Genomic DNA, 21,544 nt, shown 5'->3' on the forward strand with positions numbered 1-21,544 from the left:
TGGCATGGGGAAACTGGCTATAAAGCCCATAAGCCCGCCCCCAACAATACACTCCCTCCAGGAGGCATTAATTCCCAAATATCCATCAGCTGGGAACCTAGCATTCAGAACACCTAAGTTTATGGGGGACACCTGAATCAAACCACCACAACTTATTTATTTTTTTTGTTTTGTGTTTTTCAAGGTAGGGTCTCACTCTACCTTAGGCTGACCTGGAACTCACTGGTAGTCTCAGAGTGGCCTCAAACTCATGGTGGTCCTCCTACCTCTGCCTCCCAAGTGCTGGGATTAAAGGCGTGCGCCACCAGGCCTGGCTTTTATTTATTTATTTATTTTCATTTGAGAAGAAGACAGAGAAAGAGGCAGAGAGAGAATAGGTGCACCAGGGCCTCCAGCCACTGAGAAACATCCAGAAGCATGCTCTACCTTGTGCATCTGGCTTGTGTGGGTCCTGGGGAATCAAACCTGGGTCCTTAGGTTTCACAGGCAAGTGCCTTAACTGCTAAGCTATTCCTCTAGCCCAGACTCTTTTTTTTTAAATTAATTAATTTTTTATTTGAGAGCAACAGACACAGAGAGAAAGACAGAGGGACAGAGAGGGAATGGGTGTGCCAGGGCTTCCAGCCTCTGCAAACGAACTCCAGACGCATGCGCCCCCTTGTGCATCTGGCTAACGTGGGACCTGGGGAACCGAGCCTCGAACCGGGGTCCTTAGGCTTCACAGGCAAGCGCTTAACCGCTAAGCCATCTCTCCAGCCCGACTCTTATTTTTTTAAATGCATTTGCATGTGTGTGTATGGGCACAACAGGGAACAGGGCCTCTTGCAGCTGCAAAGGAATACCATAAGCTTGCACCACTTTTTGTGTGCAGTTTATGATGGCATTTTGAGAATTGAACCTGAGCCGTCAGGCTTTGCAAGCAAGCACCTTTAGTCACTCAGCAATCTTCCTGGCCCCTTAGTGTTTTCATTTTCTCTTGGATTGGGCAGATACCTTTGAGAAATTCTTCTACATGGAGGATATATTCCTGTACGCCAGGGTTTTGCAACCTGAACAAGTCAGGCGAAGGAAGATCTATAGTTTTAATTGCTTTCACTAGATAATAAACCTGTGTTTAATCATCCTACTTCCAGTATAGTAATTCCACCTTCACATATGCCTGGTTTGCCACAGCAACAAAGATGGCAAAAGCAGCTGCTGAAAATGGTTGGGGAGGAGTGAGGGAATATGACCTGACTGTTGGTTCCAAGTAGCGGTGGCATCTGGGTAAAGGCTAAATCACTGCCGCTTTCCAGGGCTTGACCTCTTGGGTTTCATCTCCACATGTTGCTGAAGAATCCGTTTATCCCCACAGTAATCAGTTCTAGCGGCAAGCCAGCGGGTAGCTGTGGCCTGTGCCCCTCCACATGCCAGATGGCACTGCGGCTTCCTGGTGCCCTTGGAGGAAGAAAGAATTCAGTTAAGAGTTGTTAGTTTCTGCCCCAACAGCTGGAGGATGAAGCTCTGAGCTGCCGCTTTCTAACAGGAAGGAAATACTGAGAGTCAGAAATGCGCAGAGAAAGCTCAAGAAACTCTTGTGGGTTTTGCAGCAATGGCAGAGCCCCGGCACCTTCCAATACAAATCTGGAAACGAGGAAATGGAAGACTCCATTCAAGGGCTAACTTCACAAGTGAACAGATTTCCAAGGAACTAGAAGCGGAGGAAATGAACTCAAGCAGGTGACCAAGTTGCTCCAGTGACTAGATAGTCAATGGTTCACTCAAGTTGTTAGGGCTGTCATTCTGAACAGTCTTTTTGCCTCAGTTTCTTTAAGAATTAAACAAAAAGGGCTGGAGAGATGGCTTAGCAGTTAAGTGCTTGCCTGTGAAGCCTAGGGACCCCGGTTCGAGGCTCGGTTCCCCAGGTCCCACGTTAGCCAGATGCACAAGGGGGCGCACGCGTCTGGAGTTCGTTTGCAGAGGCTGGAAGCCCTGGCGCGCCCATTCTCTCTCTCTCCCTCTATCTGTCTTTCTCTCTGTGCCTGTCGCTCTCAAATAAATAAATAAATAAAATTATTTTTAAAAAAATTTTAGGGCTGGAGAGATGGCTTAGCAGTTAAGCGCTTGCCTGTGAAGCCTAAGGACCCTGGTTCAAGGCTCGGTTCCCCAGGTCCCACTTTAGCCAGATGCACAAGGGGGCGCACGCGTCTGGAGTTCGTTTGCAGAGGCTGGAAGCCCTGGCGCGCTCATTCTCTCTCTCTCCCTCTATCTGTCTTTCTCTCTGTGTCTGTTGCTCTCAAAGAAATAAATAAAAAAAATTAAAAAAAAAAAAACAACTTTAAATAAAAAAAAAAAAAGCTGGGCGCGGTGACACATGCCTTTAATTCCAGCACTCGGGAGGCAGAGGTAGGAGGATCTCTGTGGGTTCAAGGCCACCCTGACACAACATAGTGAATTCCAGGTTGGCCTGGGCTAGAGTGAAACCCTACCTTGAAAGAAAAAACAAAAAACAGGGGTGGGGCTGGGCATGGTGGTGCACGCTTTTATTTTTTTTTAATTAATTTAATTTTTTAAATTTTTTTTTTTGTTGTCAGATAACTTTTATTTCTCAGGGCTGGATGCTTGTGGTGATGATTCTTAATTACATGATGGTGCACGCTTTTAATCCCAGCACTTGGGAGGCAGAGGTAGGAGAATCACCATGAGTTCAAGGCCACCCTGAGACTACATAGTGATTTCCAGGTTAGCCTGGACTAGAGCAAAACCCTACCTTGAAAAACTAAGAACAAAACAAAACAAAAAAACAAAGTTAAAGTGATATCTTAGTAGGTAAGATACCTGCCTGTAAAGCCAAAGGACCCAGGTTTGATTCCCTAGTACCCATGTAAGCCAGATGGTGGCTCATGTGTCTGGAGTTCGTTTGCAGTGACTAGAGGCCCTAGCCTGCCCATTCACTCCACCGCCACTCAAATAAGTAAATAAAAACAACAAAAATTTGGAAAAGCCTACCTCATGATATATCAACAGAGTTAACTGTTTTGTTTTTTTTTTTAAATGTAGTCTCAGAGTGGACTCGAACTCATGGTGAACCTCCTGCCTCTGCCTCCTGAATGCTGAGATTAGAGGTGTGCACAATGCCTGACTAGATAATTTCTTTTTTTTTTTTAAATTTTGTTTTGACAACTTCCATAATTGTTGACAGTAAATTTGCTGGGGCTGGACAGGTGACTTGGCAGTTAAGGTACTTGCTTGAAAAGCCTAACAATCAGGGTTAAATTCCCCAGTACCCACATGAAGCCACATGCACAAAGTGGTGTACACATTTGGAATTTGTTTACAGCAACTGGAGGCGCTAGCCCGGGCTTACCCATTCTCTCTCTCTTCTCTCTCCCTCCTTGAAAATAAATAAACGTCTTTTGCTTCTTAGTCTAATTCTTTTTTTTCTTTTCAATTTTTTGTTTTGTTTTCTTTTTTGTTTTTCGAGGTAGGGTCTCACTCTGGTCCAGGCTGACCTGGAATTAACTCTGTAGTCTCAGGGTGGCCTCAAACTCATGGAGATCCTCCTACCTCTGCCTCCCGAGTGCTAGGATTAAAGGCGTGCACCACCACGCCCGGCTCTTTTCAAATTTTTACTAACAACTTCCATGATTATAAAAAATACCCCATGGTAATACCCTCCTTCCCCCCCCCCCCCACTTTCCCCTTTGAAACTCCATTCTCCATCATATCCCCTTCCTATCTCAATCAGTCTCTCTTTTAATTTTGATGTCATGATCTTTTCCTCCTCTTATGATGGTCTTGTGTAGGTATTGTCAGGCACTGTGAGGTCATGGATATCCAGGCCAGCTTGTGTCTGGAGGGAGCACGTTGTAAGGAGTCCTACCCTTCCTTTGGCTCTTACATTCTTTCTGCCACCTCTTCCACATTAGACCCTGAGCTTTGAAAGGTGAGATAGAGATATTGCAGTACTGAGCACTGCGGTCACTTCTTTCCAGCACCATGATACCTTCTGAGTCGTCCTAAGGTCACTGCCATCTGAAAAGAGAAGATTCTCTACCAAAGTGAAAAACAAAACAAACAAAAAAACCAACAACTAAGCCTGGCATGGTGGCGCACGCCTTTAATCCCAGCACTCAGGAGGCAGAGGTAGGAGGATCACCGTGAGTTCGAGGCCACCCTGAGACTCCACAGTGAATTCCAGGTCAGCCTGGGCCAGAGTGAGACCCTACCTCGAAAAACAAAACAAAAACAAACAATCAGTGTATGGTGTGCATATGCGGGTGCCCTTGCCTCCTTGAGACAGTCTCTCACTGAACTTGAAGCTGTTGGATTTTCAGTCAGACTGGCTGAGTAGCACAACCCAACAATTTTTGGTCCTCCCCATTTGTCTACACACACACACACTGGGGTTACAGGCATGTGTGACGACCCCCAGCTTATATGAGTGCTGGGGTCCTCATGTTTATGCAATAAGCACTCTTACTCACTCACCCACTGAGCCATCGCCCCAGCCCCAAGTCTAATGTTTTAGCCATAAATACTTACTTCCCCTTATTATTAGAACTTCTGATCCTCCTGCCTCCACCCACAAGTGCTGGAATTACAACCTGGACTACCAGGTCTGGTTTTATGTGGTGCTGGGGATCAAACCCAGGACCCTGTGCATGCTAGGCAAGGACTCTACCAACTAAGCCACATCCTCAGCCCCGAAAATATCTTTCTTTCTTTCTCTTTTTTTCAACACATTTTGTTTTTATTTATTTGACAGAGAAAGAGGGAGAGAGAGACACAGAGAGAGAGAGAGAATGGGTGAGCCAGGGCCTCCAGCTACTGCAAACAAACTCCAGATGCATGCACCCCATTGTGCATCTGGCTAACGTGGGTCCTGGGGAATCGAACCTGGGTCCTTTGCTTTGCAAGCAAGCACCTTAACCGTTAAGCTATCCCTCCAGTCCTCTTTTTGGTTTTTTGAGGTAGGGTCTCGCTCTAGCCCAGGCTGACCTGGAATTCACTATGTAGTCTCAGGGTGGCCTTGAACTCATGGCAACCCTCCAAAAACATCTCTTAAAAAGAAAAAATACAAGCTGGGCGTGGTGGCACATGCCTTTAGTCCCAGCACTTGGGAGGCAGAGGTAGGAGGATCTCTGAGAGTATATCTTTTTTTTTTTTTTTTTAAATTTATTTGAGGGCTGGAGAGATGGCTTAGCAGTTAAGGTGTTTGCCTGCAAAGCTAAAGGACCTCAGTTCCATTCCCCAGGACCCACATTAGACAGATGCACAAGGTGGCGCATGCATTTGGAGCTTGTTTGCAGTGGCTGGAGGCCCTGGTGCACCCATTCTTTCTCCCTCTCTCTCTCTCAAAAAAATAAAAATTAAAAAGTTATTTTAGAGAGAGAGAAAAGAGGAAAAGAAAAAGGCAGATAGAGAAAATGGATGCACCAGGGCCTCTGGCCAGTACAAATGAACTCCAGAGGCATGCACAACCTTGTGTATTTGGCTTTACGTGGGTACTGGGGAATCAAGCACCTTAATCACTAAGCCATCTCTCTAGACCGCCCCCCTTTTTTTGAGGTAGAGTCTCACCCTGACTCAGGCAGATCTGGAACTCACTTTGTAGTCCCAGGCTGGCCTCAAGCTCACAGGGATCCTACTACCTCTGCCTCCAGTGTGCTGGGATTAAAGGTGTGTGACACCATGCTGGCCTAGGGCCTCTCATTCTTATTCACTGCCCCTTTAGGGAGCATCTGGAAATTTCTCTTGTCTCTGCCTCCCATCTTGCAATAGGCACACTGGGATACTCTGTGCTGGGATTAAAGATATGTGCCACCACACACTACCTGGCTTTTATTTTATTTTTGAGACAGGACCTTGCTATGTGGCTCAGGCTGGCCTTGATAAACTCCTGATTCTCAGGCCTCCTGAGTGTTGGAATTACAAGTATGTGCCACCATGCCCCACCAGATAATTTTTTTGTTATTAGAAATGAAACTACCAGACTGGGCATGATGGTGCATGATCTTTAATCCCAGCACTCAGGAGGCAGAGGTAAGAGGATTGCCATGAGTTCGAGGCCACCCTGGGACTTCATAGTGACTTCCGAGTTAGCCTGAACTAGACCCTACAAAACCAAAAAGAAAAAAGAAAAGAGAAACTACCATATAAGCCTTTAAATTTGCATTTTCTCAATGTAATAGAAAAACAGGAAGATATAAAGAAGGTAAATCAGCCAGATTGTATCACTTTAAGAAATCATTAGTAGTGATTTGGTTAATATCCAGCTTTGCTCTATCTTATCTCAATATTGAATTGTTTCCATAGAATTAAAAGGTAAAAAAAATTTGGCCTTATTTAAAGGAAGTGTGTTAATTTTCCAGCAGTGAAGTTTCGACCAAGTGTAAACTAATTTTTAAAAAAATATTGTTTATTTATTTGAGGGAGAGAATGGGCGCCAATGAACTCCAGACACATGTGCCCCCTTGTGCATCTGGCTAAGTAGATCCTGGAGAACTGAACCAAGGTCCTTTGGCTTTACAGGCAAGCACCTTAAGCGCTAAGTCATCTCTCCAGCTCTAATTTTTTGTCTTTTGGGGACAAAGCTTTCCTTTGTATCCCAGGCTGGCCTTGGACTCCCGGCAATCCCCCTGCCTCAGCCTCCTCCCAAGTGCTACAATTACTGGCATGCACCATCTTATCCTGCCGAAATTAACTTCTTTTGGGATTGATTTTAGTTTGTACCACTAGAACATGCCAGGCAATGTCTCTCTCTCTCTTTTTCTTTTATTTTCTAAAAACCAACCCACTGAATTTTAGAAAGCTGATAAGCAAGCATTCAATTCTGCAGCCGGCGTTCTTCTCACATGAGGTGCCGCTTTTCCTTTAAAGGCGGCCCACGTGACCGCAACACACACACACACACACACACACACACTCAGACGCACACACAGACACACACGCACACACAATGTACACACTCACATACACAGACACACACACCCAGGCACACAGACACACTCACACACACAGATGCACACACACTCAGACGCACACAGGCACATGCAGACACACACAGTCAGACGCACACAGACACACATGCAGACACACACACTCAGACGCACCCACAGACACACATACACTCAGACACACACTCAGACGCGCGCGCACACACACACACACACACACACACACACACACACTAGACACACACAAGAAATTCACGCTGTCCAGCCGAGCGAGTCATTCCTCCCCCACTTTCCCTGGGGTTTCTGGCATTCGCTCCCGGAAACCACAGCTCCTCTGGAGACCTTTCGCTCATCCATTCCGTCGCGTCATCCAGTCCCAGTCTTTTCCGTTTCAGCCGCCGTCCTGGGAGTTCCCTCTCCTCCTTAGAAACCCACTTTCCGGAGGAAGGCCTAAGGGACTACAACTCCCAGGGGGCTCCGCGGCTCGCCCCCCCTCCCCCGGCCCCGCGCGGTGCAGGCTGGGGGCGGGTGGGAGCTGAGGGAGGTCCCACACTCTTCCTCGCACGTGCGGCCCAGAGCAAGCGCACTTCAGGTTCCGTGGCGCCCCGCGTGCGCACGCGCGAGGGCGGCCGGGGCGGGGCGGGGCGGGGCCGGAGGGGCCGGAGCTGGCAGTGGGCGGGCGGGCAGGCGGAGGCAGGGGGTGGGAGCGGAGGCGATGGAGGGGAGGAGTGGGGGCATGGGGGAGGGCAGGGGAAGGGAGGCGGGAGGCGGGGCCGAGCTGGAGCCGGAGCCGGAGCCGGCGGTTGCAGCGGAGGCGGTGATGTCGGTGCAGGTTGTGTCAGCCGCGGCTGCCGCCAAGGTGCCTGAGGTGGACCTGAAGGACCTGAGCCCGTCGGAGGCTGAAGCCCAGCTCGGACTGAGCACGGCGACCGTGGGCGCCATGACTCCCCCGGTGGGCGGCGGAGACCCCGAAGCTCCAGCTCCAGCCGCTGAGCGGCCCCCGGCCCCCGGCCCGGGATCGGGGCCCACAGCCGCTCTCAGCCCGGCGGCCGGGAAGGTGCCCCAGGCGTCGGCCATGAAGCGGAGCGACCCGCATCACCAGCACCAGCGGCACCGCGACGGCGGAGAGGCCCTGGTCAGCCCCGACGGCACGGTCACCGAGGCGCCGCGCACCGTCAAGAAGGTACTGGGGCCGGGCTGCCTCTTGGAGAAGGCGGGGAGGGGAAGAGAGAGGAGGCTGCGGCTCGGCTGGGCAGGCAGCACCGCCCTGCACACCCTCCTTTTGAGATCGCAGCATCCGACACCCCCTTTTCTCCCCCCCTTTAAAAACCTGCTCCCCGAGCTGCCGCCGCCGCCACCGGCCGGCGCTCCGCTGGCCAGCGGAGACTCCAGGTGCCGCGGCCGTGCTTGGCTACGGATAACATGGAGGTAGCACGCCTCCCGACTACTTGGAATAGGCAGAGGAAGGAGAGGCACCTACTACTATGCCCCCAACACACTCCCGCGTGTGATTTCCGCCCCCCTCTCCCCCGGATTGTTCCGATCGTATATAGAGAAGAAAAAAAAAAAAAAAAGAAAGCAAAACAAAACGCTTATCACTTTCGGGAAATCACCCCAGCAGTAAGGGTGGATAGATCTTTTTCTCTTGGAGAAGGAGTTCAGCAGGCAGCAAGCAGTCAGCTCTCATAGAAATCCTCCCAGTTAGCTGGCTTCTGTACAGATGATGACTTTCTGTGGCCAACCGCTTCCATAGGGCAGTGCTGCTGACTGCCGCGTCCTTCCTTCCAGCCACTGCAATTCCCTTGCAGCATGCTAGTAAGAAAGATAATGGAGAGCCTTAAGAGGTCTGTCCACCCTGCTCAAGTAGTTGGTCACCAGAATTACTAGAGGGTCTAGGAAGAGAGTGGTGGTTTCGTTGATTCCCGTTAGTATGAGCTGAAAGTGTTAGGAAGGGAAATGCTGCGAGTTTGGGGGAAAGCGGTCGTTGTGGGCTTTCTGTCTCCGCTGTCAGTTTCTTTGATATGTAGGGTTGAGGCCTCAGTATACCAAGATACCAGATGTATGATAATACTCTACCTTTCCTCCTATCATCCATATATTGGCTATTCATTATCGCCCCCTCCCCCAAACTTGATGCTAAACCAGCACAACATGGTAAGTGAAAAACAGATGTGGATCATCTAAAAAGAAATGATGGCCTTAATTCCCTAGGCCCACTACAGACACAATAACTTATTTTTAAAAATTGTATTGAGTGATTTTTAATTGTTTTGTCAGGACAGCACTAAAAAGGACGTTAAACAAAAAAGCAAAGTTTGCATTGATTTTACTGTGTAGGGTTCTGATGCATCCAGTCAAACTTTTTTTTTTTTTTTTTTGAGCTAGCCCAGGCTGACCTGGAATTCATTATGTAGTCTCAGGGTGGCCTCGAACTCTTGGCGATCCACCTACCTCTGTCTCTTCAGTGCTGGGATTAAAGGCGTGCGCCACCACGCCAGGCTCAGTCAAACATTTTGTTGTAACTGCCTTATGATGAAGATGGAGCAATTAACTTTTTCATTCTACCTTCCCAAATACAGTGATAAATATGGAGGAGGCAATTTGTTTGATAATGCTTTAGGACATGCATTGTCCTTTGCAATTTAAATTTTACTTTCTGCTGCAATTATAGTTAAACAGAGAGATTATAGTTCAAAGGAGCAGCCTGAACACTACGGCTTTGAAGTACTTCATTAAGAGTTGGGACCCTAAAACATAGTTCTGACTAGTTCAGATGCTTTATAACTTTGGCCACATATTTTTCTTGTGATTGAACATTTGTGTTTAAAATCTCTAATTCTTCTGAGGGTAGAAAAGCTTAACCAGTTGCTTTTAGAGCATAGAGTTCAAACCCAAGCCAACCTGGGTTTGAATCCCAGTGCTTCCTTCCCCCATTATTAACGTTTGAGTGATTTCCAAATTCTACAGGGACGTTTCTTCTCTACGATGAGAATGCTAATTATGATGAGGATTAAAAACCTGGCACAAAGAACTTGTGTACACTCTTACGAAATGATAGCTATTATTATTATTATGAAGAATTGATTTTCATTTCTGTCATTATGACTTAAGTGCTTGTCACCATGACCTCCTCTGAAAAGTACACACAACAGTTCAATAGAGTCTATATAAAGAAGTTAAAAAAAAAAATCTCAGGTTGGCACACCAGAGTTGATTTTTTTTTTTTTTTTAATTCTAGATGTGCTTCTTGGCTATTTTCCTTGTTGCTGAGCCACCTTCTTCCTGGTTTTTTTTCCCCCCAGTATCAAAATGTATGTTTCATGATTCTAGAGTTACTCAGCAGCCTCAAGGCTATAGAAGACAGGGCTGAGCATGTCTTAAAATGTTAATTGCACCCAAAAACCAACTTCTGTGCTGAAAGTTAAGCAGATGAAGTCCTGGGCAAGGAAACAGTTGTGTGTCATAAGTAAGGACATTGCTGAGGTTTCTCTTTTTTTTGGCCTGGGACTAAGTAGCTGAGGCTGGCCCCAAACTTTCTATACCTTTCTTGAGCTTTTTTTTTCATTTTTCTTTTTTATTTTAAGACAGGGTTTCGATACGTAACCCTGGTAACCCAAACTTGATATGTAGTGCAGGCTGGCCTTGAGCCGATAATCTTTCTGTTGCAGCTTCCCGAGTTCATCACCACACTGTGCTTGAGCTGCTAGTTAGAAAAAGAATCTTCAACATTTTATTTATTCATTTACTTACTCTTTCAAGATAGGATCTCAAATCTAGCTCAGGCTGACCTGAAACTCACTCTGTTGTCTCAGGCTGGCCTTGAACTCACAGTGATCCTCCTACCTCTGCCTCCCAAGTACAGGAATTAAAGGTGTGTGCCGCCACACCTGGCAACTTTTTTTTTTTCTTTGCTTTTTCAAGGTAGGGTCTCGCTCTAGCCCAGGCTGACCTGGAATTTACCTGGTAGACTCAGGGTGGCCTTGAACTCATGACAGTCCTCCCTAGTGCGTGCACCACCATGCCCAACTCCTGGCAACTTTTTAAATATTAAATTAATTAGCTCAATAAAAATAAGTACATAAGCCAGGCGTGGTGGCACACACCTTTAATCCCAGCACTCAGGAGGCAGAGGTAGGAGGATTGCCGTGAGTTCTAGGCCACCCTGAGAATCCTTAGTGAATTCCAGGTCAGCTTGGGCTACAGTGAGACCCTACCTCAAAAACAAAAAACAAACAAACAAAAAAAAAACACAAGACTGTCCTTCTTAGCCAGGTGTGATAGCGTATGCCTTTAATCCCAGCACTTGAGAGGCAGAGGTAGGAGGATCGTCGTGAGTTCGAGGCCATCCTGAGACTACATAGTAATTTCCAGGTCAGCTTGGATTAGAGTGAGATCCTACCTCGGAAAACAAAACAAAACAAAAAGAGAGAGAGAGACAGAGATAGATAGAGAGAAAGATTGTCCTTCTTTTAAAACAATATTTATTTATTTGAGAAAGAGAGAGAGAAAATGGGCACATCCGGGCCTTTTGCTGTTCCAAATGAAGTCCAGTTGCATGAGCCACTTTGTGTATCTGGCTTTATGTGGATGCTGGGGCATTAAACCCAGTCTGTCAGGCTTTGCAGGCAAGCACCTTTAACCATCTTTTCAGCCTTGCCCTTCTTTCTCTAAGTGGAAAATTACTTACCAAGGAACTACAGTGTGACATTTTGATTTGTTGAGCTTTTCTTGATTCTTAGATGATCTATTTAAGTAATCATTCTGACCTTGACTCCCTTCTGCTTTTATTATAATGTATATGGAGGGGCTGGAGAGATGGCTTAGCGCTTACGGCACTTGCCTTTGAAGCCTAAAGATCCAGTTTCAATTACTCGATACCCAAGCAAGCCAGATGTACAAAGTGCTACATGCGTCTGGAGTTCCTTTGCAGTGGCTAGAGGCCCTGGTGTGCCCATTCTCTCTCTCATAAATAAATAAATAAATAAAATACTTAAAATGTATATGGGAGGAACTGGTAGTTTCCTTTGGCTGTGTAACTGATGACTGTTGCTTTTATTGTGCAACTATCACAAAATTATTGTCATATGTTGATTAATCTTTTTTCCTTATTCCATTCATGAATCAGTTATTGGTTTTCTTAGTGCTGTTATACTGTTTTATATGAGCCAGAATTCCCAAGTGTAGTTGTTAACAAGGATGAGCATATGTATGCAGGCTAGTCAGCTAGCTACATTTTATCTTTGTTTGATTGTTTGTTTTTGTTTTTTGAGGTAGGGTCTCATTCTAGCCCAGGCTGACCTGAAATTCACTATGGAGTCCCAGGGTGGCCTCAAATTCACCAAGATCCTCCTACTTCTGCCTCCTGGAGTGCTGGGATTAAAGGCGTGCGCCCAGCTTCACATTTTATCTTCACATTTTTATTTATTTTATTTTTTTCAATTTATTTATTTGAGAGCGACAGACACAGAGAGAAAGACAGATAGAGGGAGAGAGAGAGAATGGGCGCGCCAGGGCTTCCAGCCTCTGCAAACGAACTCCAGACGCGTGCGCCCCCTTGTGCATCAGGCTAACGTGGGACCTGGGGAACTGAGCCTCGAACCGGGGTCTTTAGGCTTCACAGGCGAGCGCTTAACCGCTAAGCCATCTCTCCAGCCCTTATCTTCACATTTTATCTTCGGTATCTGCCTCCCTCCTGTAATTTGTGGTGCCATTTGGGCCAGATATTGTCATTATGGATAAGATATATTTGAAATTCTTGGGGCTAGGGAGATGGGCTCACTCAGTAAAGTGCTCCCTGTACATGCATGAGGACCTGAGTTTGGGTCCACAGCACCCACGTAAAAGCTGTGTGTGGCAGCAGCACACGCCAGCAATCCCAGTGCTCAAGATCTGGAAGAGACTGGAGGATCCCTAAGGCTTACTGGCTGGCTAGTTTAGCTGACTTGGTGAGCTTTGCATTAGGCGAGAGACCCTGTCTCAGAAAATAAGGTAGAAAGTGATTGGTTGGGAGGGGAGGAGAAAACCCAGAAGATGTCTACCTCTCTGGCCTTCCCTCACACTCACGCAGATGCACGTGTACCTGAACACATGTACACTTACACACTTATGAGCACGTACATGTACGAAAGTTCTTCCTAAGTCCACATCAAGTGAACGCTGCACATTAAAATCTCTGAAGTAGTAATTGATGGAAAGTGAGGGTAATTTCCACAGCGAACGTGGGGGCCATCGACAGCCTTTCTTTCTTTGTCGCTTCCTTGGCAATGGTGCCAGCACAGCAGAGAAAACAAGGCAAGAGAGCATGTATTCCAGAAAGTTTCAGACTTCCTGACGGTCAGGCTGCAAGCCCAAGAACTACAACAAGTTTGTGCTTACATCACTATCAGTAATAACCATGTTCAAACAGATTTTACATTTTTCTTGGCAGACATAGCTACCTTGTCCTGGCTTTGTTGCTGTCAGGAGAGAATGAGTTGAGCCGTGTTAGTGCTTTCTTGCCCTGAATTGTTTAAGCACTTGATTGGGTTAATTATAGATTTTGAAATGGGCTGTGTTAGATATAGTCATGGGACTGTGGGAGCAGTATGACTCTTTGCCAGTTAGAAAAGTACAGCCTGGCAATGTTCAGTAAGGCAATTGGCAGTTGGACCCTAATAATAATAATTATTAATTGGCTTTTTATGTGCCAGGAATTGGCATTTCTGTAATCCTGACAAGAACACTGTGAAATATAGGTGGCATTATCTCTGTTTTACCACTGAGGAAATGGGGTCCAGAGAGGCTTTGCCTTGCCCTTGGTTATATTTTTAAAAAGTGGCAGAGGTGTACTTTACCCTTCCCTCTCTCCATAGCCCATGGCTTTTTCATTATGCCACACAGATTCTTTCTAACGTCTTGGATGTTGGCCTCTGGCTTTCTCCCACATGTCTCTAGATTACTGAGTAAACTGCTCTAAGGTGTGCCTGTCTGGCTAAGGCTTAGGTCATTCCAAGACCAAAGTTAAGAGAGTCTGAGTCAGGCCTTACGAAGAGGGTGGGATAAAGTTGTACAAATGTAGAACCTCAGTGCATTATAAACTTAGAAGAGATGAAGAACATTCTGTACACAGAAGCATTTTGAGATCAATGATATTAGCCTCATATTTGTAATCTGAAAATGTATCACCTCACCTCTCAGCATTTTTTTTTTTTTTGAGGTAGGGTATCCCTGTAGCCCAGGCTGACCTGGAATTCACTGTGTAGTTTCAGGGTGGCCTCCAACTCATGTTGATTTTTTTTACCTCCTGAGTGCTGTGACTAAAGGTGTGTGCTACCACGCCTGGCACCTCTAAGCTTTTTAAAAAATACTTATTTGTTTGCAATAAGAGAGAGAGAGAGAGAGAGAGAGAGAGAAAGAAAGAAATAGAGGAAATGGGTGCACCAGGGCCTCTAGTCACTGCAAATGATGCATGTGCCACTCTTTGCATCTGCTTTATGTGGGTTCTGAGGAATCAAACTTAGGTCATTACACATTGCAGGCAAGCACCTTAATTTAGCTACTGAACCATCTCCCCAACATTCCTCTCAGCTTTTTGATGCAGGGTTTCCCTGTATGCCCCTGGATGGCCTTAGACTCCAGATTTTCCTGCCTCTAGCTCCTAGGATTATAGATAAGTGCCACCATGTTGGACTTGGTCTTCCTTTTTTTTTTTTTTAATTTATTTATTTATTTGAGAGAGAGAAAGAGAGAGAGAAAAAAAGAATGGGAATGCCAGGGCCTCCAGCCACTACAGTCAAACTCCAGATGCATGCGCCACCTTGTGCATCTGTCTTACATGGGTCCTGGGGAATTGAACTGTGGTCTTTTGGCTTTGCAGAAAAGTGCCATAACCACTAAGCCATTTCTCCAGCCCTTGATCCTTCTTTTTAAAGTGGCATGTCTGGAGTACCTATTATATTCCTCTTTCTTGCATTGCTAACAGTTTTCCCTGTTCTTTAAGTCTGACCTTCTCTATGGACCAATCTTTGATAAAACTTGTGAATTATACTGGTATGTGTCTTGCCTTGTACCATATGTTATACTTAGAGCTTGTCATATACCATTTTGTTTAATCCTTTTAAGAGCCCTTAAAGGTAATGTTTTCTTTGTTTTACTGAGGAAGCAGAGATTAAGACATTTATCTCAAGGTTATAGTAATGTGATGGAGCTAATAGAATCCTAGTCTGTTTGCTTCCAAAGCCCAGAGTTTCAATTCAAGTAAATTTCCACTCAAATTCAGGACTGATGGGCAGGGAAGATGGCTCAGTGGTTAAAGGCACTTGCTTAAGGACTCTGTCAGCCCAAGTTCAATTCCCTAGTAAGTAGATAAGGAAGTGGTATAAGCATCTGGTGTCTGGCATTTTTTGCAGCAGCACAAAGCCTTGACAAGTGCGCATGTACACACGCATGCACAAGCAAGTAAGTAAATAAATTTTAAAAAACTCAGGATTAAGCCTTTTAAATTTTAATCTGTGGATTTTCTTCTTACTATAGAACTATAGTTTTTTTTCATTGATCTAGCTAAGGGTCTTACCATGTATCTTTGTGCACATTGACTCATTATCTTGTGCTAATATAATTTGTGATTTCTGTTCTCTTGAACTTGGGAAAGATTAAACTTTAAGAGTTGTTTATTAATTTCTTTAAATTTTTTTTTCGAGGTTGGATCTTGCTCTAGCTCAGGCTGACCTGGAATTCACTATGTAGTCTCAGGCTGGCCTCGAACTCACACACCCAGCACCCAGCTATAAAAAATATTTTAAAACAAAATTTTTTTGTTGTTGTTTATTCTTTTTATTTATTTATTTATTTGAGAGCAACAGACACAGAGAGAAAGACAGATAGAGGGAGAGAGAGAGAATGGGCGCGCCAGGGCCTCCAGCCACTGCAAAGGAACTCCAGACACGTGCGCCCCCTTGTGCATCTGGCTAACGTGGGTCTTGGGGAATGGAGCCTCAAACTGGGGTCCTTCAGCTTCACAGGCAAGCACTTAACTGTTAAGCCATCTCTCCAGTCCTAAAAAATATTTTTTAATAGCCGGGTGTAGTGGCACATGCCTTTAATCCCAGCATTTAGGAGGAAGAGGTAGGAGGATCACCGTGGGTTTGAGGCCACCTTGAGACTACATGGTGAATTCTGGGTCAGCCTGGGCCAGAGCGAGACCCTACCTCCAGGGAAATACATATATTTAATTTTTTTAAAACTAAAAACCAGGGCAAGGTGGTGCATGTCTTTAATCTCAGCACTTGGAAGGCAGAGATAGGAGGATCACTGTGAGTTCAAGGCCATCCTGAGACTACATAGTGAATTCCTGGTTAGTCTGGGCTAGAGTGAAACCCTACCTTGCAAAAACCAAGTTGATTCAAGAGATTGCTCTGGGCTGAGATTGCAGTTGAATGCTTAATGTCTTGAGAAGATACTTAGATCCAAAATTCCAGTTAACTGAAAATGAATAGTTCATGAAAATAGAGTATGAATATATCATTTTCCTTGAAAACAATCTCCTTTTTACAATGGAAAAGAGAAAAACCAAAACAAAACAAAAAAAACGTAGCAGGATGTGGTGAGGCATATGCTTTTAATACCAGGATTTGGGAGATAAAGGTAGGAGGATCACCGTGAGTTTGAAGCCACCCTGAGACTACATAGTGAATTCCAGGTCAGCCTGGGCTAGAGTGAGACCCTATCTAGGGGAAAAACAAACAAGCAAACAGAAAGAGAAAAGCAGATTCATTTGTTTTTGAGGCAGGGTCTCACTGTAGCCCAGGCTTACCTGGAACCTGTTCTGTAGTTCAGGCTGGCCTCAAACTCACGGCGATCCTCCTACCTCTGCCTCCTGAGTGCTGGGATTAAAGGCGTGCGCCACCATGCCTGGCACTTTTGATCACTTTAAAAGATTTGCATGGATGGGAAGATGGCTTGGTGGTTGAAGGTACTTGCTTGTAAAACCTAGCAGCCCTGCTTCAGTTCCTACATCACCTATGTAAGCAGATGCAAAAAGTGGCACAAACATCTGGTGTTTCCTTGCAGGAGTAAGAGGCCCTGGAGTGCATGTGTACACACACAGGCAAACAAGTCAGTATCAGGAAAAAGATATTTGGACTGGGAAGATGGCTCAGTGGCTAAAGGCACTTGCTTGCAAAGCCTACCTACCTGGGTTCCATTCCTCAGTACCCATATAAAGCCAGATTCACAAAGTGGCATGTATGTCCAGAATTTCTTTGTAGTGGGAAGAGACTGTGGCCCATTCTTTGTAGCTTTTCTTACAAATAAATTGTGTGTGTGTGTGTGTGTGTGTGTGTGTGTGTGTGTGTGTGTGTGTGTATATTTTTTTTTTTCCAGGTAGAGTCTCACTCTAGCCCAGGCTGACTTGGAATTTCACTACGTCTCAGGCTCTTGGAAACTTCCTTCTTGGCCTGTGTAACGACTACAGTGTACTGAATTCTTGTCTGTGCCAGACATCTATCTTTACTGCTAATCCTCAGGACCTTTATCAGATGAGTTGTACTATCTTTATTTTACAGATGAGAAAATACAGGCCTAAAGAGCGTAATTAACTTGCCCAGGGCTTTGCCTGTCTGTGATGCTTTGGGATCACTGAGACGAAACAATACCCATAGCAACAGTGGGAGGCTTTGTCATGCTGCCAACCCCCTGCTGCTGTTCTGACCAAACTGCCATGTGATGTCTGCTGAAGCTGCTGCTAGGAATGCTCTGTGTAACCCTTTGACTGTCAGGGGCTGTCCTGTCCCTGGGTGAGGCATAAACCACTGTGCACCACATCCTTGTTTCTACCTGATGGCCCATCATCGATTATCATCTTCTTTTCTCCTCTCCTCTCCTCTCCTCTCCTCTCCTCTCCTCTCCTCTCCTCTCCTCTCCTCTCCTCTCCTCTCCTCTCCTCTCCTCTCCTCTCCTCTCCTCTCTTCTTCTCAGCCCGTCCCCTCCCCTCCCCTCCCCTTGGAAGCTGTTTCTCACTCTAGCCCAGGCTGACTCACTCTGTAGCCCAGGCTGGTCTTCAACTCACAGTGATCCTACCTTAGCCTGAGTGTTGGGATTATAGCTTGATCTACCATATCTGGCCTCTATTGTCTTTTTTTAAAATTTATTTATTTATTTATTTGAGAGCGACAGACACAAAGAGAAAGACAGATAGAGGGAGAGAGAGAGAATGGGCGCGCCAGGGCTTCCAGCCTCTGCAAACGAACTCCAGACGCGTGCGCCCCCTTGTGCATCTGGTTAACGTGGGACCTGGGGAACTGAGCCTCGAACCAGGGTCCTTAGGCTTCACAGGCAAGCGCTTAACCACTAAGCCATCTCTCCAGCCCTGTCTTTTTTTTTTTTTTTTTTTTCGAAGTAGGGTATCACTGTAGCTGAGGCTGACCTGGAATTCACTATGTAGTCTCAGGGTGGCCTTGAACTCATGGCCGTCCTCCTACCTCTGCCTACCTAGTGTTGGGATTAAAGGTGTGCACCACCATACCAGGCTTTTTTGTTTTGTTTTGTTTTAATTAATTAATTTATTTACAAGCAGAAAGAGATAGAGACAGAGAATGGGCACACCAAAGGCTTCCAGCCACTGTAAATGAACTCCAGAATCATGTGCCACTTTGTGTATTTGGCTTTACGTGGATACTGGGGAATCAAACTTGGGTTGTTAGGCTCTGCAGGTGGGCCTCTTAACTGCTAAGCCTTCTCTCCAGCCCCCATTGTCTTCTTAATCTCTGTTCCTTTACCACTCTGGTAATTCTTTCAGCTAATTCAGTTCCTCAAACCTTTCTACTGTATCTTTTGCAACATCCCCTATCAGCAAATCCCCATTTAGCATCAGCCTCTTAACACAGAGTCAAGCCCTGGGGTGACAGTGGTATTCAGAATTCATAATGGTGCAAACCAAGCTGCAGCACCTTTGCTTGCCATTCAGTCTTAATATCTGTACTTTTAAACTATTTAATTTATTTGAGAGAGAGAAAGAGAAAGAGGCAAATAGCGAGTGAGCATGCCAGGGCCTTTAGCCGCTATAAATGAACTCGGGATGCATGTGCCACTTTGTGCATCTGGCTTTACATGGGTACTGGGGAATCAAACCCAGGCCATCGAGCTGTGCAAGCAAGTGCCTTTAACCACTCTCTAGTCCCCAGGAGACTAACTCATGATAAAATGGTAATTTCTAATTTATGGCCAGATATTAGCTGGTGGGAAAGGTCAGAGGAGGATACATGGTCAGTCTACACAGGAAGCCTAATTGCAGTTAGAGGCAATTTGTTAAGTTTGGAATAATTTAGGATCCTGTTGCTCAAGTTGGTCCTTGATACTCAAACCAGAAGTGTTGCTGCCTCCTGAGAGCTTGTTGGAAATGAGCGATCTCAGCAACTCTGGTTCTGGGTCCTACCTGCCAGAGCCTCAATTTGTTACTCATTGTTCCCTCTGTGTTAGTTTATCAGGTGGTCCATTTCATGTTTCTTTCATGAAACTTCTAGAGAGGCAAGAAAATCATTTTAGAGTTTTGAAGAAGCAACTTGTTTTAAGGCCAGCAACAGAACACTTCCCAGACACAGATATAGAAACAGACAAGCTTGGCACTTGGGAGGCTGAGGTAGGAGGATCGCCATGAGTTCAAGTCCCCCTATGGCTACAGTGTGAGTCCTGGGTCATCCTGGGCTTGAGTGAGACTCTCAGAGCAGGTGGGTGCAGAAACAGATAAACTTGGGTATACAAAAAGATACAAAGAGAGCTGGGCGTGGTGGCGCACACCTTTAATGCCAGCACTTGGGAGGCAGAGGTAAGAGGATCGCCGTGAGTTTGAGGCCACCCTGAGACTCCATAGTGAATTCCAGGTCAGCCTGGGCTAGAGTGACACCCTACCTCAAAAAACCAAAAAAAAAAAAAAAAAAAGAAGATACAGAGAGAAAGAGACACACACACAGAATGTCACATACACATAAACACACAGACTTCTTTTTTTTTTTTTAATTTTTATTTATTTATTTATTTGAGAGTGACAGACAGAGAGAGAAAGACAGATAGAGGCAGAGAGGGAGAATGGGAGCGCCAGGGCTTCCAGCCTCTGCAAACGAACTCCAGATGCGTGCGCCCCCCTTGTGCATCTGGCTAACGTGGGACCTGGGGAACTGAGCCTCGAACTGGGGTCCTTAGGCTTCACAGGCAAGCGCTTAACCGCTAAGCCATCTCTCCAGCCCAACACACAGACTTCTTATATGTGCATATACACTAGAACTCTCCAATCCCTCTGCCTAGTCCATGCCATGACAGGGACCCAAACCTACAGAAAAACCCCTGTGTGTCTCCATAGAGTTCCCAATATACACCTCCAAGATATGCTTCACACAGACATACACACATTCTGACTCCTGCCCTGTGACACTCAACAGGTACTGCTTAAAATGGATTTTTTTTTTTGAGGTAGGGTCTCACTCTAGCTTAGGCTGACGTGGAATTCACTATGTACTCTCAGGGTGGGCCTCAAACTCATGGCAATCCACCTACTTCTGCCTTCTGAGTGCTGGAATTAAAGATGTGTGCCACCACACCCAGCTAAAATGGATTTTAAAAAATTATTCATTTATTTGACAGACAGAGAGATAGAGAAAAAGAGAGAATTGGTGCACCAGGGCCTCCTGCCACTGCAAGTAAACTCCAGATGCATGTGCCCCTTAGTGCATCTTGCTCTACATGGGTACTAGGGACTCGAACGCAGGCTGTCAGACTTTGCAAGCAAAGGCCGTTAACTGCTGAACCATCTTTTCTCCAGTCCAAAATGAATTTTTTTTTTTCCTAACTTGAGTGTGCTTTCCACAGTTATTTGAGAGGGAACAAATACTCTCTCTAAGGTGCTTTTAACTGAGCCAGAATTTGAAGCAAAAACAGAAGGGCTTCCTATGGGTCTGCAGAACAGTGACTGCTACAAAGCCAGTTTTATTTGAATTCCTATTCTAGCACTGCTGGTTCCAGGATATCATCTCAGTTTGATGTCCTCCTGCTTGGATGTGAAGCCAGTCTCCTCTTCTTCTCTCTCAGGAGTTTGCATTCTACATTGTTGGTTAAGCAGTGTTCCTTGTTGTTTCCCTTGGTGCTAATTAACACACTCCCTGTGGTGCTATCTGAGTCACATAAATTTGTCCAGGATTGGAAGCTCTGCAAACACCGTGCCTGTGTGGAGGAACTTGCACCAAGTTCTCTGCGGATGTATGCAAATGAGAAATGTAGTACCACATTGGTTCATTCGAGGTGGGTGTTCATTCACAGTCACTATGCATGAAACCAGAGCAACTGAGCGAAGCCAGGTATGATGCACGCTTACAGTCTCAATGTGTGGGGGGTGGACTCAGAAGGATCAAGGGGTCAAGGTCATCTTTTGCTACATAGCAAGTGCAAGACCAGCCAGGCTATTTAAACTCTGTCTCAAAATGCAAACCGAAGTAGACAACCAAAATAATAATAGAAGGGGGGCTGGAGAGATGGCTTAGCAGTTAAGCGCTTGCCTGTGAAGCCTAAGGACCCCGGTTCGAGGCTTGATTCCCCAGGACCCATGTTAGCCAGATGCACAAGGGGGCGCACGCGTCTGGAGT

At 45.8% G+C, this 21,544-nt stretch overlaps 1 protein-coding gene across 2 annotated transcripts in view; it reads left to right on the forward strand.

The window, feature by feature from the left end:
• The first annotated feature begins 7,724 nt into the window (after positions 1-7,724).
• Positions 7,725-21,544, forward strand: part of Ahcyl2 (adenosylhomocysteinase like 2) — a 185,854-nt gene continuing 172,034 nt past the window's right edge. For both annotated transcript variants that reach the window (XM_004661216.2, XM_012949359.2), the window contains exon 1: positions 7,725-8,121. In XM_004661216.2, the coding sequence (XP_004661273.1) occupies positions 7,759-8,121 (363 nt within the window). In that variant the 5' untranslated portion in view covers positions 7,725-7,758. The remainder of the gene's footprint in view (positions 8,122-21,544) is intronic.

The sequence above is a fragment of the Jaculus jaculus genome, chromosome 10, assembly GCF_020740685.1.
Source record: "Jaculus jaculus isolate mJacJac1 chromosome 10, mJacJac1.mat.Y.cur, whole genome shotgun sequence".
NCBI classification, from domain to species: domain Eukaryota; kingdom Metazoa; phylum Chordata; class Mammalia; order Rodentia; family Dipodidae; genus Jaculus; species Jaculus jaculus.